The sequence below is a fragment of the Etheostoma cragini genome, chromosome 22 (genome assembly GCF_013103735.1).
Source record: "Etheostoma cragini isolate CJK2018 chromosome 22, CSU_Ecrag_1.0, whole genome shotgun sequence".
NCBI lineage: Eukaryota > Metazoa > Chordata > Actinopteri > Perciformes > Percidae > Etheostoma > Etheostoma cragini.
The window spans coordinates 16,678,424-16,703,951 of NC_048428.1; the positions used below are offsets into that span (position 1 = coordinate 16,678,424).

Here is a 25,528-nt window from a genome sequence, read left to right on the forward strand (position 1 = left end):
TGGTACATTGGTGTGTGTATTAATATTGGTAAGTGTGGTCCTTTTATTACTTGGTATCAAAACCAAAGGATGGTGGCCAGGTTGGTTCAGTGGTAGAGCAGGCACACATGTACTGAGAGCTTTTTATGCCTCGACAAAGAGGTCCAGGGCACGAGTTAGTCCTGTGAAAATTTCCTCCCCCCTCTTCCCTTTCTCACGTAACTGTCCTGTCAAAATAAAAACAAATTAAAAATAATGAAAAATAATAATAAAAAAAAAAAGAAAGGTGGAAAAGCCCAAAGCTATTCTTAAAAACAAAAGGATGTGTTCTCACCAACCTCTAGCTTAATGGCGGAGGTTTCTTTCTGGTGTTTTCTGAGTGAGAAATTGCAGCAGGTTTTGATCAATTGCAGTTTGAAAAGCATTTGGCAGCCACACAAACCACTTCATCAACAACAAACTCCATAAAAGAAACACAGCAATCAAAGCCTGTAAGGTGGACTTTTCTTTCAAACTTTGTTTGCAATGGAAAGCTGGGAGATATGATTGAAAATAAAAAGAGAGATTGTATTAGTTGACGACTCCATTAGTAGTTTGATAAAAACGGAAAAACTACCAAACGTTTGGAATTTCCAGCTTTCAACAATGTGTGGATCTGCTGTTGTTCCTGGTTGTATATTATTGTAATTGGAGTACCTTGGGGTTTTTGGGCTTTTGGTCAGACAAAACAAGACATTTTTAGACGTAATTTTCTGGCTTTTTATTTAAGACACAAAATAATTAGGAAAAAAGTCAGTTGCAGCCCTACAATATTATTTCAAAGCCTATAAAGTGTAACCCATGTGACCAACGGGGTTAATGGGGACTAACTTCCTGGTTCCCAAACAACCACACAAACACAGTCATGTCCTCGGAGGAAATTGGCAGTTAAAGTGACTGGGCATGACTGACTGGAGGTTGTCTCAGCTTCACGCTTCCTGCCCGAGGCCTTATCCTCTCTCAGCAGCCCTGCCTTTTCCCCTGCAGCCGTCCTTTGAAAGGAAGCAGGAAGCAGCCAGGCTCGTCCTATGTCCTATCCCGGGCATGCAGCACTCTGTCTAATGACACCAACTGCCCTCCGCTGACAGCTGAGAATGAAAAACAACACGTTTTCTGGCTGTCTGGGAAAGTGTTTTTTTCTTGATCCACTGATCCACTCTTGACTCTGTCACTTTCATGGCACGTTAGTCGTCTTTCTCATTTCCTCCCTGAACTCATCCTTTCAGGCTCCTTGAACCTTGCTCTTCTCCACCACCTCTGCATCTGGCATTGCACCGCTGCTGTGCTGTTACCAAGGAGATGTGGTCAGGCCGTCTAACATGTCGGCTCAACATTCTTCACCGTGGAGATTGTGGGAGGCTGCTTTGACTAACTGGCCTGCTGTGTGATTGTCAGCAGTGCACTGGGAGTTAACTATGCCACTGTGGCAGATTTTATTCTTCACCTAGCAGAGATTGGAATCCCAAGTTCTCAGAATTGCTAATATGCTAATTATTTACAAGAAGAAAACAGGAAAGGGCACAATTATCAAAGGACTTCCCTAGAGACAGGACACGGGGCTAAAAAACATCTCCTGTGACTTTTTTAGAGGGAATGTGACGGACCAAATCATAATTTCTTCCTTTTATACAATTGTATTCTCATTTCCTTTCTGGCTCACAAAAGCTACTTTAAAAAACTAAACTAAACTACAGCAAGTGCAAGTGTGTATGTTTAGTACAGCAATAAAGCTTTGCTACTAGTTCTGTCTGAATGAAGTCCTAGAAGTGGAGATCAGTCTGTCGGTCAAAGTATTTTGTCTGTCTGCCGGTCTGCTTGTTGAGACTATGTGGCATGACTCAAGCAGGAAGGGTGGGGAGGTGCTTTCATTGGCAGGAAACAAATGCACATCCCTTTCTCTGGGCCTGCAGACGACGAGGACTTTAACTCTCCAAGTGGAATGGGAAAGTTGAGAGGATGTAACATTTCCAAAAGCAGCTGAGGTCAGATGGCCTATTTTCTCTCTCTCTTACACACACACACACACACACACACACACACACACACACACACACACACACACACGCACACACGCGGTTCTCTGGCAATAATTTAGCACTCATTTGGCCACATGCTAATACTTTCAATTCAAGGTATTTTTGCTTTGCAACAAACACCTCCTTTAAAACACTCACATTTCTTTACTGGAGGACAGTGTAATTAGTGGCAGACCAGTGTTTCAACTAAGCCTGCACAATTCGGGAGAAAAGATAGAAAAAATTGGCAGTACCAAACAGATTTTTTGGGCACCTATAGCACATTGTGCATCACCACAAGCCTGTAGACATAGAGGCTTCAATGAAGAGAAGGGACAGCAGTGCAGCGCTTGGGAGCACTTTGAGACCTATTATATACAGTCTATGTTTAAAACTCACAGAAGACAGTAGTGGCTTTTTGTGATGCATTTGGCTTAAATGCATCATTTAAAAAAAAAAAAACATTTAATCGTGAACAGGGTGAATTGAGATTTCTATTTTATAACAATTTATCGTGCAGGCCTGGTTTCAACTAAACTGCAAGTGATCCATCAGAGTGAAAAATGAATTAAATGTGCAAAAGCTACATTATTATTATGATATGGCAAGGCCATTGCCAGAATGGGCTGAAAGTTTCAATTCGAGGAAATCAATTGAAATTGGGAAAAACCAGAAGTTGAAAAAAAAAAGGTTATAAATTGCAATTACGCAGAATATCGCAATATGTTCAAAATCGCAATAATATTGAATCGTGGCATGAGTATCATGATGATATCGTATCAGGAGGAGTCTGGTGATTCCAATACCTACTGAGCTGCAGTGTAATGAACGCCTTTGCTGGTTTTTCCATTCAGTGCTTGATCTACACATTTAAATGTACACTGCCTAGGTGCATTATATCAGATCGTTGGTGTGATATTACCCCTGGCCTACTTATTGCCTATTCTCTGATTAACAATATTTTCAAACATCATCTTATCATGATAGTGTATTTATTTTGCATCTAATGTTCAGCCTTCTTTGTTAGATTACCCAGCAGCGCAGCTTGTCACTGTATCCCCTTTTTGCAGCCAACTCACAATTTCCATTAGCAACCTCCCATTAGCACTTGAATATCCACAACAATGATCTTTTAACAGTCCCTGTTCTCAACTGGATCTCCATGTGATAAGAATGTTACTTTAACAAAGAATAAAACCTTTTCGGGGTGATATAAAAATGTCAAGAAACTAAGACTGAAAGCTGAGTTGCTGGCAGTTTATGTTGGATAGCTGTACTAATTACCTTGTATCTATTGCACGAATCTTGACCTGCTAATGTTACTGACCACTAAGAAGTCAATACAAGTCAGGGATTACTCTATTATGTATTGCTGTTAATAGGCCCGCTATTAGTATCCTGCTCTTGGCTCTCAAAGAAATGACCTGTTCAGCTGTGTGCTTCCTATGGTGAGTTCAGTGAGGCCACTCGGTGGATAAAGCCAACTCACAGAGCTACAAGATGCTGGCTCTTTGCGGCAGATTTCAAAGAAACTGACATGCATGTGTGCAGCCCGCAAAAAGTCAAGCAAACTTCCCTCTGCGATACTTGTTCTCTCACGCTGCCCACCACTTGTTTCGAGCGGTTCACGTGTATTCACAATCACACACCCACACACTGCTGCATTACACTGCAATCGCCTACCATGTAACAGGCAGCATACCTGTATCTGTATTGTGTTTACCAGTCGGGAAGTCATCATTTGTGTGAGGCAGCTGCTATTAACAGCCTTTAACAGGATAGTAGTGGGAGAAACTCTCAGCTGATCTAAAAATGAAAGATAGCATACTCTTTCTTTTAGTGTTTGATGTCCGTTAGAAAACAAATTGCTACACAACAAAGAGGTTGTTTGTTTCCTGACAAATGTGAACCTCAAACCTCACAAGTTCTAACACATCGATGTGAATATGCTTTTGGTAAAACATTTCGTCCTTAAAAATGCCAAATAATGACAAAGAGGGCTGCAACCAATGACTACTTTAACTACTGATTTAATACTACTGATTATTTTCTCAATTAAATAGTTTGTCCTATAAAATGAGTAAAAGTCTTGACTCAACTCACTTGTACTGTCCGATCAGCAATTTGAAACCCAAAGATTTTCAGTTTGCTATGCCATTAGACAAGAAATGCAGCAAATCCTTACAATTGAGAAGCTGGAACCCTTTGCTTTAAAGGTTTTAAATACAAACAATAGGTTATCAAAATATATGCCAATTAACTTTTGGTCCATCAACAAAACAATTAAATAAACCTGACCTGTTCATCGAATGATAAATGCCTGTCGCACTCGCGACATGACTTGATCCAAGCTGAAGTGTTGTCTTCCTGACAACCACCACCAGCCAAATATGTTCATTAACCTGTTGGACTGAGACATAAGAATAATGGTAATGGTAACAGTAATGGACAATTCCGCTCCCAACCTGTGGGGGGAACAAAGAGGAAACGTGATTTGGTACCTACTGTAAAGGTGCTGATTGACAAGTAGCTCATACTAATGTAATTCTTTGTGGTTAACGTAAGATTACGACACCATTCAACAAGCTCATTTATATTTAGTAGGATTGTTTTGACCAAGGTTAACAACTCTGGGCTAACCCCCAAATTCATCAGTAATCTTAACTGTATAAATAGACCCGAGTCAAAACAGAACAGCTTCCACTCGTAACGTTAACTACACTTCCGTTAGCATTACCGGTGCCCCCTCTTTTGCTTTAAGCCGTCTTTACAGTTAGCTTAATTTACCAAACAAAACAAAAATAAGCCACCAAATGGACAACTGCTAAGTTAAAGATGTGGTAGCGCCTGATCTGGACAAGAAGGAAAACTCTGGGAGTTGGAAGGGGTGTGTCGCAATTCTGCCTTCTCCCACCGCGAAACAGGTTCGTGGACCGGAGTGTCGTGATTTTGGTTTTATTTTTCATATCGTTACAGCCCTATAAACTAAATATCTTTAGGTTTGGGAATGTTGGTCGGACAAAACAGGACTTTTAAAAATGTCAACTTGTGCTTTGAGGAATTGTGAGGGGTATTTTTTAACTGGAAAAATAATGGAGGCAATAATAGATAAAGCATAAAACAATTGTCTGCAGCCTTAAACTATGGAGATTGTGGTAAGATTTCTTTTTGGGAGTTTTATTTAAGAGGTTTGTTCTAGTATTAATCAGTACCAAATCAACAATACTTCAATACTTTGAGTATTTATTATTTTTAACACAATACTACACTAGAAGAGCTGGCAAAAGACCAAGGCTCTAACAAACCACTTACCTATCTCACTAACTTCTACACTACTTAACGTTTTTATGTATTTATTACTGTAGCTATGTTACTTTTCTTATGTTGTATACTTATTGACTTTTCTTATTTTACCTTGAATTTGACTAAGCAACTGCAACTTAATAATTTCCCAGAAGGGATCAATAAAAGGGTACAAGCGGCCGAAATGGGTTTCCTCAGGAGGGTTGCTGGCGTCTCCCTTAGAGATAGGGTGAGAAGCTCAGTCATCCGAGAGGAGCTCGGAGTAGAGCCGCTGCTCCTTCGCGTCGAAAGGAGCCAGTTGAGGTGGTTTGGGCATCTGGTAAGGATGCCTCCTGGGCGCCTCCCTAGGGAGGTGTTCCAGGCACGTCCAGCTGGGAGGAGGCCTTGGGGAAGACCCAGGACTAGGTGGAGAGATTATATCTCCAACCTGGCCTGAGAATGCCTCGGGATCCCCCAGTCGGAGCTGGTCAATGTGGCTCGGGAAAGGGAAGTTTGGGGTCCCCTACTGGAGCCGCTGCCCCCGCGACCTCATACCGGATAAGCCAATGAAGATGGATGGATCAATAAAGTATTTTGATTCTAAAAACAACGCTTTGTAGAACAATGAAAGAAATACTACTGAAAATAAAAAATAAACCACACAAAGCTTTTATCTCTGATCTTTCACTTATCATTAATTAGCTGATAAGCCTGCCAGCCCTGCTTCCTACTAAGCAGCTGCCCACGTTGTAACATTTTAGGGCACATGGCTAAAGAATGTGCCATGAGCTCTTGGCCAAAGTCACAAACTCGGCATAGCGCTTTACAGCATTCCTTGAAGTGTTTCTGCAGACGAGTCTCCAATTTCAGACTTTATTGGACTCGACCAGGTGAGAGAGAACAGCTATTCCAAAACCACAGGTGCATCCACTCTGACAGACCATTTGGATGTCCTGATATTTGAGCAACAAAAAATCCAGAGGAACAGAATAGGCTTTTACTGTGACTTCAAACAAAAGCTTTAACCAATCCTAATGCACATATGTACTTGGATTTTCCCCATTTGACTACGTTCAAGAGCCCTGACAGGAGCTTTGAGGTATGCTGTCATGATGTGGAAAAGGAAGGGATGGGACGCCTTTCACTGACATTAAATGGCATTAGGAAAAGATGTAAACAACTTGTCTTGAAGGACTGTCAATGCTTTACCTCCAGGCTTGAGTGCACTTGGCTGTTCTGGGAAAGGTTGCATTCAAATTCAACATTGAAAAGCTGCATCGATTGTTAAGCGTCAGAACACACACACACACGCCAACACACACACAGGCACACAGTCCAGGGCCAAACATTATCAAAGCTCACAGACAGAGATGCCCTGTTTACCCCTTAGGCTACAAGACAGCCGGTCATCACATGACAACACTGTCTCCTGGTTCTGCAGGGCTGTCCTTGAGGACAACGTCAACAAGATACAAAGCAAAGAGCCCAGATAGACGAACAGAGGATGTGGGTGTTTTTGTTGTAGCTAAACTACTTCCATCCACCCTAAAACATTTTAGTGTATGTGTCACAGTTGGATAAAGTTTCCACTTTGTTTTCTTGGCATTGCTAATGTGACAATATTTGAATGTAAAGTAATGGTGCTTTAATTAAAAAATGTAATCTAAACTACAGTAAGGATGCATGATGGTCACTAAGGAACAAGAATCTACAGCAATGCCAGCTGCTTACCGCTCAAAACCAACATAAAAAAAAAAAGAGTAGTAATGTTCCCTCAGCATATTGTTTTGTTGCTAAACTGTTTGTAGAAGGAGCATTAACATCTGTTTCAGGTAACGTCATTGTTCATATTTTGGAACAATGTTTACTAATGACAGTAGTAGTGTTCATAGTGAGTCAATTCATCCACAATCCATCTGATAGTTGTTGAGATATTTCTTTTTTTTTTTTTTAAAGATTATATATTTTTTTCTTCATATTTTGCATACTTGTATGAGACATTATTGCTATTGTCATTAAAATGCATCCCACTTGCCAGCTGCATTGATGGCCCACTGAATTTCTCCATCAAAGATTAAAATGGCTGTCAATGGAGGAAGACTTTAACACCATCTCTCCATGTGAGGAAGGATGCTGACAGATGTGAACACTGACCCACTCTTCCTCGCCTAAATCTGGGGTAGAGCAGGGGGATCAGAGTGCCGGGGCAGAGTCTGGTCCGGGGCTAATCCGCTGCCGGCTAATAGCCCTTGATGATATATGCTGTGCAGCTGTGGCAGGAAGGTAGGCCAACAGCTGTGGCCCATGGACCGATTATCAGATTTCAACCACAGACTGCAAACAAGCCGACAAACAAGCAACACAACACACTCTCACCTCCTGCTGTGGGAGACAGAACAAATTAGAAAATGGCTCGGAGGTTTGTTAGTATTTACTTAAAGCAACAGTCCGCCCCACCCCCATCAGGATGTTCTTTATTAAATTAACTAACAAACCAGTAGGACACTGTAGCTGTTACTTATGCCATATTCATAGTATACTGTACCATACCATTTTACTTCCTTCATTGTTATCGCCCTTTCTCTTTCTCCACTTTTACCTCACATGATCAATAAACATCACTTAACCCCCGTATATTATCTCCATTGATGATATGAACACTTCGAGGCAAAGAAATAAGGAACTACTCAAGTTTCTTTTTAGCCCTACTGACTACAGCAAGCATTCTAACCCAAAAACGATGTGCTTGAGTCTGAACTTAAATCAACAGTCGGAAACATGTTGACACAAACACTACTTCACTGCAGGTACTGCAGGTCTGTTTTATCGATTCAAACATTCTAACTTCATCTGCAAAAAATCAAACAGTATGGCAGTGGTGTCACTGTTTTCCTTAAAACACCATTTAGTCACTCAGCACTGAAAACTCAGTTTAAGTATCTTGCAAATGACCACTTTAACTGCAGTGCAGTTTAACTGGAACAAGATGTCATGTGGGTAACGGCGCCATGGGACGAAATATGCTCCCATTGTCTCACACCATATGATTCATGGGTTTGGTGACACAGGGGACAAATGATGAATAAAATGCCATAACTTCATTAATAATTGAATGTGACACAGCTGTGCTCCTCCGTTACTAATGTTGCAAAATGGAGCCTTAGAAAGCCAGCACTCAGTTTTGTTATGTAAAGAAAATAACAAGCCAAATCAAGCATGGAAAAGGTAAATAATCTGTTACCAATTCATCTATTTGCATATCTAGGGATAATTTTTATGTTAACCAACAATACAGCAAAATACAATTAAAAGTATTTCAACGTTTACGTTAAAAGTACTCAACACTACCCTAACAGACAGGCCCATAGTGCTCACAAATGAAGTCAGTGTTAGGTGTATGACGGTCGACATTCCCCCACAAGGTAACACATAAGCTGTGAAAATGAAACTTCCTTTCAAAAGGAAAATCCCTGGCTCAATAAGACTTTCAGGTAGATTCCAGGTCAAAGAACCAGTCAACCATCCTCTAAAGCCTAATGTACAAAATATGTGATGAAAAACAGAAAATATGATCTGCTCTCTGTGTAGATATTGTTACGACTGGCTCCCTGTTGGTGGACCAGATGTAACACATGATGAGGCGGAAACATCACATGACAGCATGATGTCTAGGACATGACCTCCGGTGCTTTACAGACAAACCACTTGAAGCTATGGCAATAATTAACAAATAGCTCATCTGTTACTTTTATAAACATTTGGAACCCAGGAAGAAACGGTCATGCTTTAGTGAATCATAAACACAATCTCCCAGTAGATTTCTTTAAAAGTACTCTGGATGTTTTGTGATAAACAAACATGGTCTTGTTGTTTACGTTCAAGCATTTCTCACCAAAACTTAGTGTGTGTGTATCTTTCAGGACTTACAAACATGTTGAATGTGTTTCCTACGCCCTTCTGGGTCACTGTTTTTTTTCCTACTGTTGTTTTAATAACTTCTGTCTTGTTTTGTGGCTTTATTTGAGATAATATACCCGCACATTTAGGCCTTTATTCGACAGGACAGATGATGACTTGAAAGGGGAGAGAGAGGGAATGACATGCAGCAAAGGGCCGCAGGTCAGATCTGAACCCGGGCCCGCTGTGTCGAGGAGTAAACCTCTATGGGCGCCCGCTCTACCAATTTAGCTATCTGGGAGCCCTCGAAGTGTCTTTTTCTTTTTTTTTTAAAGCACTTTTTTGGAGAGCCGACCAATGATGGGCGGAGACACCAGACCTGTCGTTTTCATTAAAAATATATACATGTATATAGACGTAGCACAGCGAGTTATATGATATGACTGTGTTCTCACTGTACAGGGGATGACTGTTGAGGGAACTCGCTTTGTTTTATTAAATGTAAGCACTGCTCCACATAGCGCTCTAGGATACTGTAGCAGTAGCTGTTGTTAAAGAAACAAAAGACGCTCTCGGCTGCTTTTTGGAACCAAAACGCCAAAGCTTTTATTTTTTTTTACTACAAAAGCGCCCTAGTCAACTTTTTCTTTCATGGCCTTAAAGTAAAAACTGGTTGTTAACATCAGCTGCAGGACATCTTGTACTCCTTTTTCCACAGGGCACATTTAAGACAAAATCCTTCCGAAATAAGAAATCCAACATTTAACTGGACTGAGACTAACTTAAATAAATTTACATAAATAAACATTTAAGCCTTTAAAGAATGGTAGGAATGTCCTTTACTGGTAACAGTTGGGGGACATTTTAATAACTAGATATTTTGCAATCTAAGAAGGACTCTTCAACGACTTCAGGCAATGACTTTCACTCTAATATACACACGCAGTGATTTGGAATGAGACTCCTCATTTAGCTTTTTCTCAATGCACGATGGCATCATCATACTCTCTGAAGTACCTCAAGCTTAAAATGCTGCGACTGAAAAGGCCGTTATATAAAAGCAAAAAAATATAAAGGGCCTCTGCCTATTAGGTCAAGCCCAGCCATGCTTGAATAGAACGACTGTGAAAAGTCCACATTTTTTCTGGTCCTGCCCATGTGATGTGGTGCAAGAGCCATGCTCAAAGGAATGCCGATGCAATGAGGGTTTCCCTTGTAACGCTGCTATGGCTCTCTGTGGTTTGGGAAAGCAAACCCAATGACGTTAAGTACCATCTGTGGGGTAGAGAGGCGGACAATACATGCCCCACGGGGGAATAACAAGTGGCGGCTGCTAATATTAACTTATATCAGAGAAAGCGGGAGAGTCAGAGTATTAACCTGTGACATTTTCAAACAAGCAGATTTGCTGTTCTCTGCTGCAGCATCAAAAATATGCAATCTGCTTAGAAGTATTTATAGTTAGTTGACTTATTGTGTTTGCTCTTATTTGGTCTTTGGGAGGAAAAGATGTGTTTTATATGCTATAGCGTGCAGTTTGTGGAACAAGTCAGAGATGCAGCAATACTGTGTATTTCCATAGCACATCGGCGGTCCCTCATATAGACATAGTCACACTTGTGTTAGAGTCTGTACTGAAGAAAATCAGATTAAAGATCCCAAGATGATTTTGTGTATTTTGTACTTATTATTGAGCTGCTAATACAACTATTATTCCCATTAAAATCAATGTGCTGATTATTTTCTTTCATTAAGTCTATCAGTGTCAGAAAATACTGAAAAATGTCCATAACAGCCTCCAAGAGTCTAAGGGGAGCCTTTAAATGTCTTGTTTTACACTTAGTTTACAATTATACAAAAAACTAAAGCAGTTTTTTTAAAGAATATGCAACCAGATGATGATTTTATTGGTAGTTTTGCTAAAATAACTAATAGACTGTCAAGATAATTGCCTATTCATTTTTACTCTATAGACTAAATCAGTTATACAACTAATCGTTGCAGCTCGAAATTATTGTGTTGCAAAGGCAGATGTATTAGCTGAAGGAAGATTCTCAACAAAAAAAAATCACAAAACTTTCACAAACAGCGAAAAATGGCAATGGCAAATCTACTTTAAAATAACAGTATAATACATACTGTAATATATAGTAAGTTAATAGATGGCAATTCAAATTGTAGGCCATATTGGTGTATTTACAGAATGAATAGAAGAAAGCGGTAGTTACCATTATTAGTAATCTCAACTACAGAAATGATCTGACAATTGTTCACAGAAAGTTATCCAGCTACAATTTGGGGTTACAAGCCGTTTGCCAGTAACCCGAGTGCTTGTGGCCCATTGTTCAAGACACAAATCAATACAAAATGTGGATCTTCTATGTCACAAAGTACCCAATAAAACATAGAAATCTCACCATTTTGAGATGTTATCAGTATTGGGGTGCTGAAAAGATTAAGTTTGTCGTGAAGGTGGCCCCCTTTTAGGTTCTTAAAACCCCAAAAGGGGTTTTCCCTTGATAGCCAAAATGTGCTTACCAAATATCATGACAATCTGCCAACTAGGTCATGAGAAATAAACAGTTATGATCATGGATTATCAACAAAAAAAGTCTCTGGTAATATGGTTATTAACTGCTGAGATATATTGGTGACCAACAATGTCATCTTTATGCTCCACCACTAGCACATAAAAACACAAAATACTTTGGGGTTACAGTTAGGGCTGGGCGATTGGGAGAAAATCTGAAATCTCCGTATGCTTGACCAAATACCTCAATATCAATATTGCGGCAATATTCTAGGGTTGACAATTGGTGCTTTAAGAAAATATCTTCACACTTAGATTTTAAATAAATAATCATCGGTAATGTGAACATAATGTCTATAGTGTCTAAGAAGAACATTCTGTTAAATTCAGAAAAGTACTTTCTCGTTTTACTGCCTTTGAAACCAGGAAAAAACACCACTTACTGTATGTCATATCACGATATTACAATTTCCAAAATCTAAGACATATCAGTCATATCACGATATCAATATACTATTGATATATACCCTAGCCCTAGTTACAGTGTCTAAAATCCAATGTTAGTGTTTTATTTTTTCACAATAATCGGTAATGAAAATACTTGTTAGTTGCAGCTATAATCTTTGGAATCTGAATGTAAAAAAAAGATTACCAACTACAGTCTCTCCAACCGTACCAATGGAAAATCCAACACTGCTTTCCGGGAAATGCAGTGGAAAAAAAAACCCACAACAATGACTGCTTAGCACCAAAGATGACACCAAAATAAAACACACACCACATACTAACACAGCTTCCTGTTTGCCACCCACACACAAACACAAGGCCCCTATCTCCTGTGTCTCAAAGAGCCAAGACAGCCAGCCAGCAAGGTTATTTTTAAAGTCTTCATCTCTCCATTGCGTTGCTCCATTGTTTTCCATATTGCTGCACTGATCCAAGTGTAAACAGTAAACACCTCTGTGTGCTGTGCTGCTGCTGCCCCAGGGAGAGAAAAGTTACACGGTGGGTGCTGGGGATGACGACTCGTGAATACTTTAGTGTCATTATGCAGTGATCAATAATTGATGAATTAAGACGATAGGATGCTGCGACCATAGTTTTTCTTTCTTTGCTCCTCCAGGTGACTCAGAGTATGACAAGCCTCCTGCAGGTCAACTCACCCCCCCTCAAGTTACAGCATTAAATATTCAAGCCATACCTGCATTGCATAATTTACTTTGTCAACGTACCAAGTGAATGAATTGGGAGGGGGGGGGGGGGGGGGGGGGGGGGGGGGGGGGGGGGGGGGGGGGGGGGGGGGGGGGGGGGGAATGGATGCTTTCCTTTTGAGGACAGAAACCCAGAGCTCTGCAGAAACCTGGGACATTTTAAAAAAACTCCTCTTCAGGCAACGAGACGCCAAAGGCAGTTTTACTTCACTTCAGCAGCTCTGGGTTTATGATGCAAGTGAGTCCTTACATGTCGACGCAGGAATCAAACAGGGTAGCTAATTTTATTAAACAGACACTAATCTAACAATGTTCGTGGCTTAACACTGTCTGTCTGCTGCTGCTTGTGTGTGTGTGCCACGGCCTCTGTCTAATGGGTGTATCCCAGTTTGAGTTTCCTAACAGGCTGACTATCCTCGCCCCAAATGGTTTCAGGAGCATCTTTCCTTTGTTTAAACACTGAAGAGCATGTTGCTCGCTTTTTTGGTACCAGTATAATGGTCTTCCATGTCATGTGATCTCTGCAAAAATTCCAGAGCGGCTACTGGAGCCCAGCGCACATGGCGGCCCAGTTTCTAACAGATGTTTTTCGTTTGTGCTGCTGCAGTCTCTGGGTTCAGAGGCACAGAGCCAGAGAGGTGATTCATGATGCGAGCCTTTTCCTTGTTACAGTCAGCAGAGACACAAAGTGTGCTTCGGGTTGAGAATAAACATGGCCCTGGATCTGTTTTGGTCTGTTTTTTTTCTTCAAATAATCATGATATAATGAGCTTGTAAATGACTGAAGAGAGATGTGATGGATAGCACAGCTGTAGCTGTTAGAACGTTGAAGAGGACTATAAGCCCGTGTTTTCTTCCTTTGAACAAACAGATCTGGTTGGTGTCCTTTTCAACTTTAAGCTTAAATGTGATATGTACACATATTGAATCACAAATAAACTCCATTTAGTCATTTTCAATGTTTTGGCTTCACGTGACAGATAACACTAAATACTGCAAGTCCGATGTGTTTCAAAGTGGGAAATGAGGTCACGTTTTGGCATTACCGGACAGTGAAGGTGTGCGCTTCCCTGGTTTGATGCTCCATTTAATCATAGGAAGGATGCTAATGGAGGGGGTGGGGAGGTGGGAAACAGACACATATACACATAGCAACCCGCCTGCCTGGCCTGATTACACTCCCCGTACATGATCAAGGTGACACAGCACAACAGAGTGTGAAATCTGGGTGTGTTTCTGCACAATATGTCACTTTTGTGAATAAGGTCTATCGTTTTTTAATGCAATGTGACCTATAGGAGAGTGGGGAATCTCTATAATCCTGAAACAGTTCAACCCACATTTGATTTCCAGTGACTAGAGAAGGTTTTTCTCTCTGTCTGTCACACACAACACACACACACAGCCTGGCAGCATGCTCTGAAGCTGTGAGTTACGTAATAGTGAGCACAGAGAGCTGCAGGCCTGAGTGCACATCCTCTTATACTCTACACCAAAGCCATCCACCCCCTCTACTACATACATACTACATATCTAGCAAGAAAGAAGCAGTAGATTCACAAACACACAATATGAGAGTTCACCTACACACACCAGCTCTGCATCATATATGAGTGTGGGGGAAATGTCCATTTTTGCAGCAAGTAGTTAAATAAAAGTGTACAACATTAAAATACAATGCAATTTTACTGTAACTGCTCAACAGGTGCAATCGTTTTTCTTTCCTGGTGGGCAAATGTGCAACAGAATAACGCATTGGATCTCTAAAGGGATTTTAAATGCTGTCAAATATCACAAGTTGACTTTATATTTGAGTGCATGTAGCCTTTGTTGTATATTTACTGCATTCCACCAATAAAACCAGATGCATTTGCATTAAATAATTATTTTTAATATTACAATCTAGTCTCTGCGGTTGTGTTGTTTATTAGGCATATTCAATCATCCATCCATCCATCCATCTTGCAGGCAGGCTGACATCATGGCCTTACCTCCTCCAGCACATTCACTGTGTTCCTGCAGCTCTGCAGTCGGGTGGTGAAGCTGGATGTTGTCGGGGAATTGTAATCCTCGGTTGTCTCCGAGAGAAACTCGGACACCGATATTTGATCCGGCATCCTTTAACGGGGAAAATGCCCACAGCAGGGTTGGCGATGAAGGCTCAGAAAGTCAAAACCATATAAGATGTAAAAAGAAAGAAAAAGCAGTGGGAGTCTGGTGCGAAAGCGAGCCGATGGAAGGGGAAAGACGATTTTCCTCGCAAAACTGTGGTAAACTATCGAGATGATTAAGACGTGTCTTCTTCTCCGGTGACTTCTCAAATGACTTCACTGTTCCCCAGGGGCCATGGGAGGAGGGAATTAACTAAATGTCTGCAGGCTGTGTCCCCTCGGTGTGTCTTTTCCTTGGGAGGACGTCTAAAAGCGACGCATTTATAAATAGTGTCAGTCTGCGTCTAACTAAACCTCGGAGGAAAAACCACCGTAAAGAATAGCGGATGCCCTCATTATGCTCTACAGATGTTCAATAAACCGCTTTTCGTCAAAACAGCCCACCGTAACCTGCCTCTTTAGAATCTATCATAGTCCATGGTATGCCGAGGTCGTCTTTAACTGCAGCAGGGTTTAGGCCTCTCTTCTTTAGCCGTAGTTTATAATTTTTTTTACGCTAAACGCTGCTGCCGACACATTCACTGCCACTCTCTCCTGCTCGGCCGAGCTCGAGCTTCCCAGAGCTAGTGTCAAGCTAACCGGAAAGAAATATGTGATTTCCGGTCAATGTCTTTAAAATAAAACTAAGGGGGACTTTTCGTTAATCCCCAAATGAATGTTTGCACGATTCATGTTTCAAGTAATTAGAAGTATTCATAAAAAATAAGATGTTATTTAAATGTAATTGTTACATTTATTAGGTCAATCCAATAAATATATGTAAGTCAGCCAATAGCCCGTATGTGGCACGTTATTAAAAAATAACTGCCACCATTTGGTACATTTTGTTAGTGTTGACCAAAACGCTGTGGTTAAATGGCAAGTGCTAAAACTTGAGTGACTTATAACTACAAAAAATTGGCAAGTTTCAGGTTCCGCACCAAATGAGGCACTGCTTCATGCTGCATGTGTAGGCTGGAAGCTGAAATATATTAATATAAGTAGTATTCAGTTGCAATATTATACAAGTATTGTATATTTATTGTAGCTATTATACTACAATTAATTTGCAATACATGCAATGGGAGTCTATTTGAAGAAGAAAAATCCATTAGCATCTTAACAGAGCTTCTGGTGATTTACAATCACACTGTTATCATAATGTACAACTACAGCTATTTTGCAACAAAAAGCATGGAGCTATTGTCACGATAGAATTTTACTTTTTTATTTTGAAAACAAAATGATCCGTTTTCCGGTCCCATTGGTGGCCACTTGATGCATCTCTCTCCCACCCATGGATGTTTTAAGAGAACCTATCGCCTGGTTGACTGGGCCGAGGAGCCACTCTGCGCATGCGTGGTCTAGAATCTGTGTGACTGCAGGGAGAGGAGAGCCCCGTTCGCTATGGTTTGACTGTAGGCCTGCCATAGCAGACAGCAGCCATGGAAGTCGTGACCATATAGATGCTGTAAAATGGTCGTGGCCTTCTTCTAACCAGTTGTTATTTGTTTAGGTCACTCAAAGAACAGCCTGCAACACCCCTAGTAGTTTTTAAATATCCAATTTTTTAATAGTTACGTATGAAAGTGTAGCCTATAAAAGCAAAGCTTTGATGTGATGTATGATGTATTCTAATTTTTTACATACCAAGTTAGTTTTTCCCTCATATTGTCAATTAGAAAATCCTCTATATTTCCTATACTAATCCAACTACTCCAAACATAGTGCGCCACCGCGTGGTTGTTCATTGTTATTATTTTCTGTCAAATATCGTTTTATGCCTTGAATGGGTTGTCCTTAAGCACGTATTAATAACTATAATTATTATACCTGTAAGCTTGGGGTCAGTTCCTCATGGTAATATAACTATAATGTCATCAGATGGAGATTCTGTACGTCTAATGTACTTTCTGGGGAATTAGGTTAAATTGTTGGATTTCTGTTGACATATATTTTTATTCTGGCTTTTAATTTGTAGTATAGTCATAGCATTATCATTTATTTATTTATTTTACACTGGTGTTTGTTTTATTACGTTGGCCTTTATATATGGATAACAGTATAGTCTTTTTATTTTTTAGACTTAGACTTCTTTTTTATTATTGTTGCCCTTTTTATCTTTTAATCTGTTGTTTTAATTTTGCACTTTGGGTGCATGTTTGCATGAAAGGTGCTATATAAATCAAGGCGAGTTCAGTAACTTCTAATCATTTCATTTTTACTTTAAAAACATTGACCGGAAGTTCCGCTCGTGACTCTCGCTAGCAACATAGCTTGGCTTGTGTTAGCTTTAAGCTAGTGAGTGTTGATAAAGTGAGTAGAACGTAGGAGAAGATTGTTGCTGCTTCTTTGGGAAATTTGTCTCAGTTGTAACATCAAGAACACGCGTGAAAAGGTGGATTTTGTCGCCGGTTACCTGGATACGCTTGTCATCTCGCACAAAACAGCCGGTCATCTTAAACTTGTGGGAAAAGCAACAACAAACAGAGTTCAAACTGAATGGCTGAGGGCTCCTCAGGTAACGTTATCTAACATGTTGTCCAAATAATTGATAATTAACTTGCTTGCTAAGGTTTTACAGAGTCTCTTTATGTGGTAAGTTAGCTAGTTTTGTTGCACAGCTGACATCAACTTTCAGCTAACATTAGCGAGCAGCTAGTTATTCATTGGCGATGATACACGTTTGGCTTGCTAAGGGTTGCTAACGTTAGCCCTTCACATCAGAGTCATAAACCGACTGTATGGTCTCGTCAGGCTAGTCGTAGATGACGTCACAACACGTGACAGTGAAACGTGAAAGCCAACAGTACACTGACCTGTGATACACAATACCATGAGCTAACACTCATGTGACTGGCTCCTTCTTTTCTTTGTAATTCTTAACTAAACATAGAAAACAGACAGACATTCACCAGGTCATAGACATTCTTCGTCGAATCCTACACTTATACACGCTGGAAATGTTCTTAAAAAACATATTAATCACATGCTATATAAGAAAAGTAAATGAAATATAAAACATAAAGTAAACAATGAGATCAATAAGTCAATATAGCTTTCTCAGGGGCTACAGAAAATAGTTTTTAAAATATAACTCTGTGTGTAATAGTGTGCGTTGACATTTTTACTTGTCATAAGGGTTAATGTATGGATGTACAAATTGAATTTAACTAGAAAAATGTTAAGATTTGCGAAGGACTTTTTTGGGATGAATCTGTGTCATATGTGTTAACTACATGCATAAGATTTGTCTTGTAACTCAAAGGTTTCTTACTAAATTTGAAGAGGGGAAAGTGACAAAACAACAACTTTTAAGACTGTCACTTTATGTATTTTCAGAACCACCCGACCTCAATCCGGATGAGGCGTCGCATCAAAGACCTTATCAGCATCACAAGTCTGGAAGAGGCCGGCCCAGATACAACAATGACAGAAACCTGAATAGCTATGATCCTTCTCAACAATATGGACACTTTCATCAGGGCTTTAAATCCCAATTTTACCATGATATTTCAAATGATGTATTGCACCATCATCCTTTCTACCAAGGAGAGGATGGAGCCAGAAGGCGAGGCACAGGCAGAGGTAGAGGAAGGAGAGAGGGAAATAGGGGTGTAAATGAAAATTTTGGGGGCTCCAGTTGGCAAAGACCTGGAGGTGACGTTGGCCTGTTTAGTGGTAACAACAGGGGTGTTGGGGGGTTTCACTCTGGGACACATCCTATGTACGATGGACCAGATAGACCCAGTTGGCGAAGAGAAGATACAAGTAGAAATTTGGAACAATCCAATGAAGACATGGATGCCCGGGTTAAAAAAAACAGGAAGTTTAGCCAGGAGCAGAGGAGAGGACAACGAAATGAAAGGGGTACTCGCCTAAAGGAGAACAACACTGTAGTTGAGGGTCAGAGGTCAAATGAAACCAAAGGAGAAAGCCCCCCTTCAGACATCAGGGAAAGAAGTCAGAGGACCAAGGCAGATCCAGACTCTCAGCATGATGATCATCATCAGAGGAAACCCACTGAAGCAAAGCGACGGCAAGGACCAATCAAACCGCCCAAACCATCATATGAAGAGGAAACAGGCTCAGAGAGGGGGGCCAGTGTCCAAGATGACTCTGGGCGTGGCAGATCGTTTCAGGAAAGTAAAGCTGGACAAGGCTCAGGACGACATGCCCCCTTTCAGGCCAGAGGGGGGAGAAGAACACATCAGCAAAACCACAGGCCAGGCCAGAGGAACACGGACAAGATGCCAGAGAGCAAGGAGACGCAGACCGGTGAGACTAACTTCCTGTTTACTCTTATATAGAAACTAAAGAGGTATTGCCATTTAACGGGTTCTTGATCTTGCTCTTAAATTTCATATTGAGTAACTTTAAAGTTACACAAAACAATTCTTTAACACTGGTTGACAATATAATCGGCTCCTCAGCACATCAGTATTCTCTGATGGAGCTGCCTACGGGTTCTTTTGGTTAAAGAAGTTAATCACTCTTGTCTCCTGATCCTCTGATCTCTCCCCTCCGCAGGGTGTCTGATTGAGCAGCTGTCTGAGGAGAAGTATGAGTGCATGGTTTGTTGTGATGTCATCCGGTGCATGGCCCCGGTGTGGAGCTGCCTGAGCTGCTTCCACGTCTTCCACCTGAACTGCATCAAGAAGTGGGCTCGATCCCCGGCCTCTCAGGCGGACGGTACAAAACCTATAACAACCTCTGGGTCTTTGCTTTTTAGTTTAAGCAGCCCTGATTTACAGTCCACACGGTACGGTTATCTCTGTGAGGTCACAAAACAACAGGCCCTGAGCATGAGCCATCGTAATAATACTGTTGTGTAGATGGACAATACCTAATCGCTCTGGCCCCAGGAACAACAAAAACAGCTCTCAGGCTTTGAAGTTCCGGCTGCATCAACAGTGTTTTGTGTTGCATTGCACTTTGGGGCCGGTGGGAATATCTGCTGTTCTCCCTTCTGTTTCTCTGAAAGTTTATTTAAAAAATAAATAATTTATACTAAAACAAAGCTGTTTTTCAGAATCAACTGAAGGTTGGCGTTGTCCGGCCTGCCAGAATGTTACACAGAAACAGCAGATATCCTACACCTGCTTCTGTGGTAAGTTCTGTGGTTTCATTCGTACAATTAATTATACACGGCTGCTCATAGGTTTATAAAAGATAAAAATCACCTTAATGCTTTAATTAAAAAAATTAGTAAAAATCCGACCTGGAGTTTGGCATGGGGTACTTTCTGTAGTATCTCAATGCAAATCAAACCAGCTATTAGGCTTACTGATATAAAACCATGACAATCTCTGGGTATGATGATAGGTCTGTAATTAATTGGGGTTATTTTAATTCCAAAGGCCAAGGGAACTTTATCAGGATGCATAGTATCCTGGATCCATGAAATGACTGGAGCATGGGTTCATGAACTCATGAGCAGCACTGTATATTATAAACTTTGACCAATTAGTTGAGGTGGGTAATGTAAAATTTGGTCTTTTCTTTTCCCATTTAAAAATGCCTATAACCCATCAAGTCTGTCACTCTTATTGTTCCATATTTGATTGGCAGGTAAAGTGACAAACCCCGAGTGGCAGCGCAGTGAGATTCCCCACAGCTGTGGTGACATGTGTGGGAAGAAAAGGAGCGGTGTGGACTGCAACCACCCCTGTAACATGTGAGGCTTGAAAATCACAGGAAGACTGTATCTTGATGGTGTCTTACTTTTGCAATCTTAGGGTATTTTCATGGAAGCAATGTGTTGGCCTGTGGGGGACAGTACACACAGCGAGAAATATATCTGTAAAGTATGCAGCAAAAACTGCACAATACAATTTAGATTTAAAAAACAAACAAAAAATCAGAAAATTACAATGTAGTATGGATTTTGCATGTATTGTTTAACCATTGCACATGGTTATTTTCAACATGACTTTGCGTAAACATACGCACTTTCTTAAGCCAAGTGGCATGTTATCTGTACGCATTTTGAGCTATCCGCATGTATGTCTACGCTGTATACTGCAGACGTAAACATACAAGCCACGTGGCGTGTAATCGCGAGAAGAAAGCAAAAGTTGAGTTTAGAAAAAGAACTGGGTTGGCTTTAGGAAAAAAAGAAACCAACAGTTGAGTTTAGTGAACGTGACACATGGGACACGATCCCCGACTCCTGGGTGAAAGTCCTAATGTAATGGAAGTCAGTGGAGGTCAAACAGCGTTGATGAACACACTAAAAAGCGAGTATGCATCTTGATAACACGCCAATAATGGCATACAAACCGGCGTGTCATACATACACCCTTTCATGAGATGTTATTTTAACATAACTTTGTATTTAAATGTCATCAATCCAAAATTCTCCAGAAGAGTTTTTGTGTTAAACAATATTTTTTTCTGACTCCAGCTTATGTCACCCTGGACCTTGTCCACAATGTCCTGCCTTTATAACAAAATCCTGTATATGCGGGAAGACCAGGTACTGTACATTTCAATCATGTTTGCATCTCTCTGTGTATTTTATTTACGTATCTTTGGACATTGTGTATTTATGTGTTACCCAGAGTGGTTGCTTCCTTTATCTGAGGTTTTGGCCCCATAATATTGATAGAACTATATCTTTGCAGTCAACCAATGCGCTGTGGGCAGGGTACAGTGCTCCAGTGTGACAAGGTGTGTGGTGCCTTACTCAACTGTGCTCAACACACCTGCACCCAGGTGTGCCACAGTGGGGCATGTCAACCCTGCCAGCTGCAAGTTCAGCAGGGTGAGTCTCATTTTGCCAGCTCCATACAATGTTTGGACAGATAAAAAAAAAAGAAAAAAAGAAATTGCCCTACATTTTTCTTTTAAAACTTGGCAACCTGGTCTTTTAAGACGCTCATTATAATTTTCTTCTGTTTTTCTTTTCTTTAGTATGCTACTGTGACGTTACTACTCGTAAAGTCTTGTGTGGCACAGATAAAGAAGGATTCAATGGCTCAGGACATTTCTCATGTCAAAAATTATGTGGGAAGTAAGTCTGACCTCACAGCATTAATGATGTCCACCCTCTGTTAATAATATAGCTTTTATTTGAGTTAGACAGTTCTCACGACTGCCTGACACTTACTGTACTTCATTCAGGATGCTAAACTGCAAAGCTCACCGATGCCAGCAGAAGTGCCACCGCGATCCGTGCCAGCCATGCCCACGCTCCCCGAGCTTGGTGAAAACGTGTCCCTGCAGTCAGACGCCACTGACCAAACTCCTGGAACTGGGCTACCCTGAGCGACGGAGCTGCTCTGATGCCGTCCCCTCCTGTGGAAAGACATGCAACCAACCTCTGGCTTGTGGCTCCAGCGGTAAGTGTCTTAACTAGGAAAAGTACAGGTTTGTGCACACTCTCCCGCTAGATTTTTAACCAGTTACACTATGTTATGAGTAAAAATTAAGGGTGGGAAATGAAGCTATTCTTGCACATAGAGCTGAGCTATGTATCTATATTATGGTGATATTGCTATATGAGACTAGATATTGTTGAAGATCTTGGATAGTGTAATATGGCAAGTGTTGTCTTTTCCTGGTTTTAAAGGCTGCATTACAGTAATGTGACGTCATTTTTGGAACTTACTAGACTGTTGTAACTGTTCTATTATTTGCCTTTACCCACTTAGTCATTTCATCCACATTACTGATGATTATTCATCCAAAATCCCATTTTATTTTGTGAAAGCTTCAATTGTCAACACTACAGTATCGTTGCGGTATTGATATCAAGGTTTTTGGTCAAAAATATTTTGATATTTGATAGTCTCCATATCGCCACTTGCACAATATCTGAAATAACCAGGTGCAGGATATTAAATCATGAAAGGTCTGAAAGTTCTTAAATGTAGAAAATGTCTTGTAGCAACTTTTGAGTATTTTAAGCATTTGGGTCCTACAATTTTATTCTCTTTAAAACCATCTCTTTAAGAAAAGGACACGTTAATGAAGTGATTTTGAATGAGTGTGATGGATTTAATCTTTTGAGTTCTGCTTACTGAAATCCCGAGAGTTTTTAAAATGTTTTTAAAAAATTACAGAGAAATCAAAGAGAAACCATCAAACGTCATGATGTCGGACTTTATCCACATCTAAAGACCTTGTTAAGCCGTAGGGTTTTATATTTGTTTGCATATTCTGACGTTTGTATTTTTCCTCCGCCGTTTTCCGTCGGGCTCTTTTCAATCCTGAGGGACTCAAAGAAATTGTGCTATTTCAGACACCATCCATCTGTGTAAGAAGTTGTGCCACGAGGACAGCTGCGGGCCCTGCTCCCTGAGCTCGACTATCAGATGCAGATGTGGCTCCAAGACCAAGGTAGGCAGAAACACCAGCAGGTCTCGATCCTTCACATTGGTGCCCTGTCATTAGTTATGCTTTATTTAAGATATCAAAGAGTTACAAATCTGTGTTTTTCAGGAGGTGCCATGTGCAACGATCCAAAAAGAAGGTGAGATTGAAACACACTCAGAGGAAATTGAACAAATGTGAGATCACCACCTACTTACACTGTCTGGTATTTCACTTCTGACCGTTTCTATCCCAGAAGAGCTTGTCTTCACTTGTGAGAAGCGCTGCAACAAGAAGCGCTCCTGTGGCCGACACAAGTGCGGCGAGCTTTGTTGTGTGGTAAGCAGTCAGTAACTCTTTGTCAATTTTGTGTAGTTTATACTGTCCAAACTGCCGATAGAATTAAACAAATTGATGTTGAAGTTAAGTTGAGACGATGCTGGTGGTGGAATTCTTGACTTGTGATACTTGTGATAAGAAGGTTTAAGATTACTGAACATGTGGCAAACACATTTTTTAGTGTTTATTCCACCAGAAGCACTGTAGGCAAGTTAACCTGATAAATATGTATAAATAAAGTGCTTGAATAAAACTGTACAGGGATGTAAGGTTGAGAGTACCTACAATCATCACGTTTCTGGGAGTTTTAATGAAACCTAGACACAAAGAGGCTAGATTTACATCTGGAGGGGACAAAATATCATTACAGCTTGCAGCACAAATCTGAAAATCAAAGTGTTGACAGCTCTTGTATACTGAATTCAATTCAAGGCCTTACAATTAATCAAAATAGCAATTCAAGTTTAGGTATTGGGACAGCGCTAAGCGATAGGAGGTGGTGTCACTGGTTTCTGTTTGTCCTTCAAGAATGTGGAGCACAAGTGCCACCTGATCTGCGGCTACAAGCTCAACTGTGGCCTCCATCGCTGCCAGGAGCCTTGTCACCGTGGAAACTGTGAGCCCTGCTGGCAGTCCAGTGAGTCCTGCAGCACTGTATTTTTTTATAAGCCAAGTCTCAGAAGTACCACATAGTAATTCTGCCATTCAAAAACAATGAAGTTAAGGATTTTATATCATCTTTGTGACTTTTTTTTGTCCTTTTTTGTGGTATTATGTCTGGCTATGATGTTGCCACACAGCTCATATCTTATGTGGTGTCCCATTTTTCCTTCTGTGTGTAGGTTTTGATGAGCTGGCGTGTGACTGCGGACTCACTGTCTTGTACCCGCCCATCCCCTGTGGCACAAAGCCACCAGAGTGCAAAAACATGTGTACAAGAAGACACGAGTGTGACCACCCAGGTGAGGTAAAAGAATAAGCATTCACACTGCAGCTATAAACTGTTGAGAATCTTAACCTGTATCTCTCATTTAGTGTTCCACAACTGCCACAGTGAAGAGAAGTGTCCACCTTGCACATACCTCACTAAGAAATGGTGCATGGGAAAACACGAGGTAACATCCTCTGAGCTGACAATTTGGATAACTTGTTTCCTTTTTTTTAAATTCCTGTGATTAAAGTGACCCTTTTTGGCCCACAGCAACGCAGCAACATCCCATGTCATCTGCAAGACATCTCATGTGGCCTGACATGTAATAAGCTTCTGCCCTGTGAAATGCACCGCTGCAGACGCATCTGCCACCGGGGCAAGTGTTTGACAGGAGGCAGCTGCCAGCAGCCCTGCGCGCTGCCTCGTCCAGACTGTGGCCACCCGTGCTCCTCTCCCTGTCATAAAGGCAGCAGCTGCCCACGGACCACCTGCACTGCCAAGGTACAGCACACCACCACTGAAAGCAGCTGGACTTCCAGTAGCTGAACTATAGCTTACAAAGTTTGTGCAGATGGTTGCTGTTACATCGAGGCTTGGATTCATGGGGAGTTTAGGCATATTTTCCCACCATTAAAAGTTTCTCCTCAATTTAATAACCTTATAACCCCTGATGAAAAAGGATTTCTATTGAATAAATTCATTTTTATGAATGTGTCAAATCTCAGATTATTGAATGTTATGTTCAACAGTCAACCTCTGCATTGTTTCTGTTCCTTTTAGCTATACATGGGCTAGCAGGAGTTGATTGAATCTGCTGTTATATTTTGTAACCGTTATAT

At 40.8% G+C, this 25,528-nt stretch overlaps 2 protein-coding genes across 8 annotated transcripts in view; one reads left to right on the plus strand and one right to left on the minus strand.

Annotated features, from left to right (window-relative positions):
* Positions 1-15,696, minus strand: part of asap1b (ArfGAP with SH3 domain, ankyrin repeat and PH domain 1b) — a 54,944-nt gene extending 39,248 nt beyond the window's left edge. For all 7 annotated transcript variants that reach the window (XM_034861799.1, XM_034861796.1, XM_034861794.1 and 4 more), the window contains exon 1: positions 14,945-15,696. In XM_034861799.1, the coding sequence (XP_034717690.1) occupies positions 14,945-15,070 (126 nt within the window). In that variant the 5' untranslated portion in view covers positions 15,071-15,696. The remainder of the gene's footprint in view (positions 1-14,944) is intronic.
* Positions 15,697-17,333: 1,637 nt separating this feature from the next.
* nfx1 (nuclear transcription factor, X-box binding 1) overlaps positions 17,334-25,528 on the plus strand; it is a 12,460-nt gene continuing 4,265 nt past the window's right edge. The window contains exons 1-16 of the mRNA XM_034862218.1: positions 17,334-17,624; positions 18,446-19,381; positions 19,634-19,795; positions 20,136-20,213; positions 20,675-20,780; positions 21,510-21,581; positions 21,730-21,869; positions 22,019-22,118; positions 22,229-22,446; positions 23,349-23,446; positions 23,549-23,579; positions 23,676-23,758; positions 24,287-24,395; positions 24,601-24,720; positions 24,794-24,873; positions 24,960-25,190. Of these exons, the coding sequence (XP_034718109.1) occupies positions 17,606-17,624; positions 18,446-19,381; positions 19,634-19,795; positions 20,136-20,213; positions 20,675-20,780; positions 21,510-21,581; positions 21,730-21,869; positions 22,019-22,118; positions 22,229-22,446; positions 23,349-23,446; positions 23,549-23,579; positions 23,676-23,758; positions 24,287-24,395; positions 24,601-24,720; positions 24,794-24,873; positions 24,960-25,190 (2,583 nt within the window). The 5' untranslated portion in view covers positions 17,334-17,605. The remainder of the gene's footprint in view (positions 17,625-18,445; positions 19,382-19,633; positions 19,796-20,135; positions 20,214-20,674; positions 20,781-21,509; positions 21,582-21,729; positions 21,870-22,018; positions 22,119-22,228; positions 22,447-23,348; positions 23,447-23,548; positions 23,580-23,675; positions 23,759-24,286; positions 24,396-24,600; positions 24,721-24,793; positions 24,874-24,959; positions 25,191-25,528) is intronic.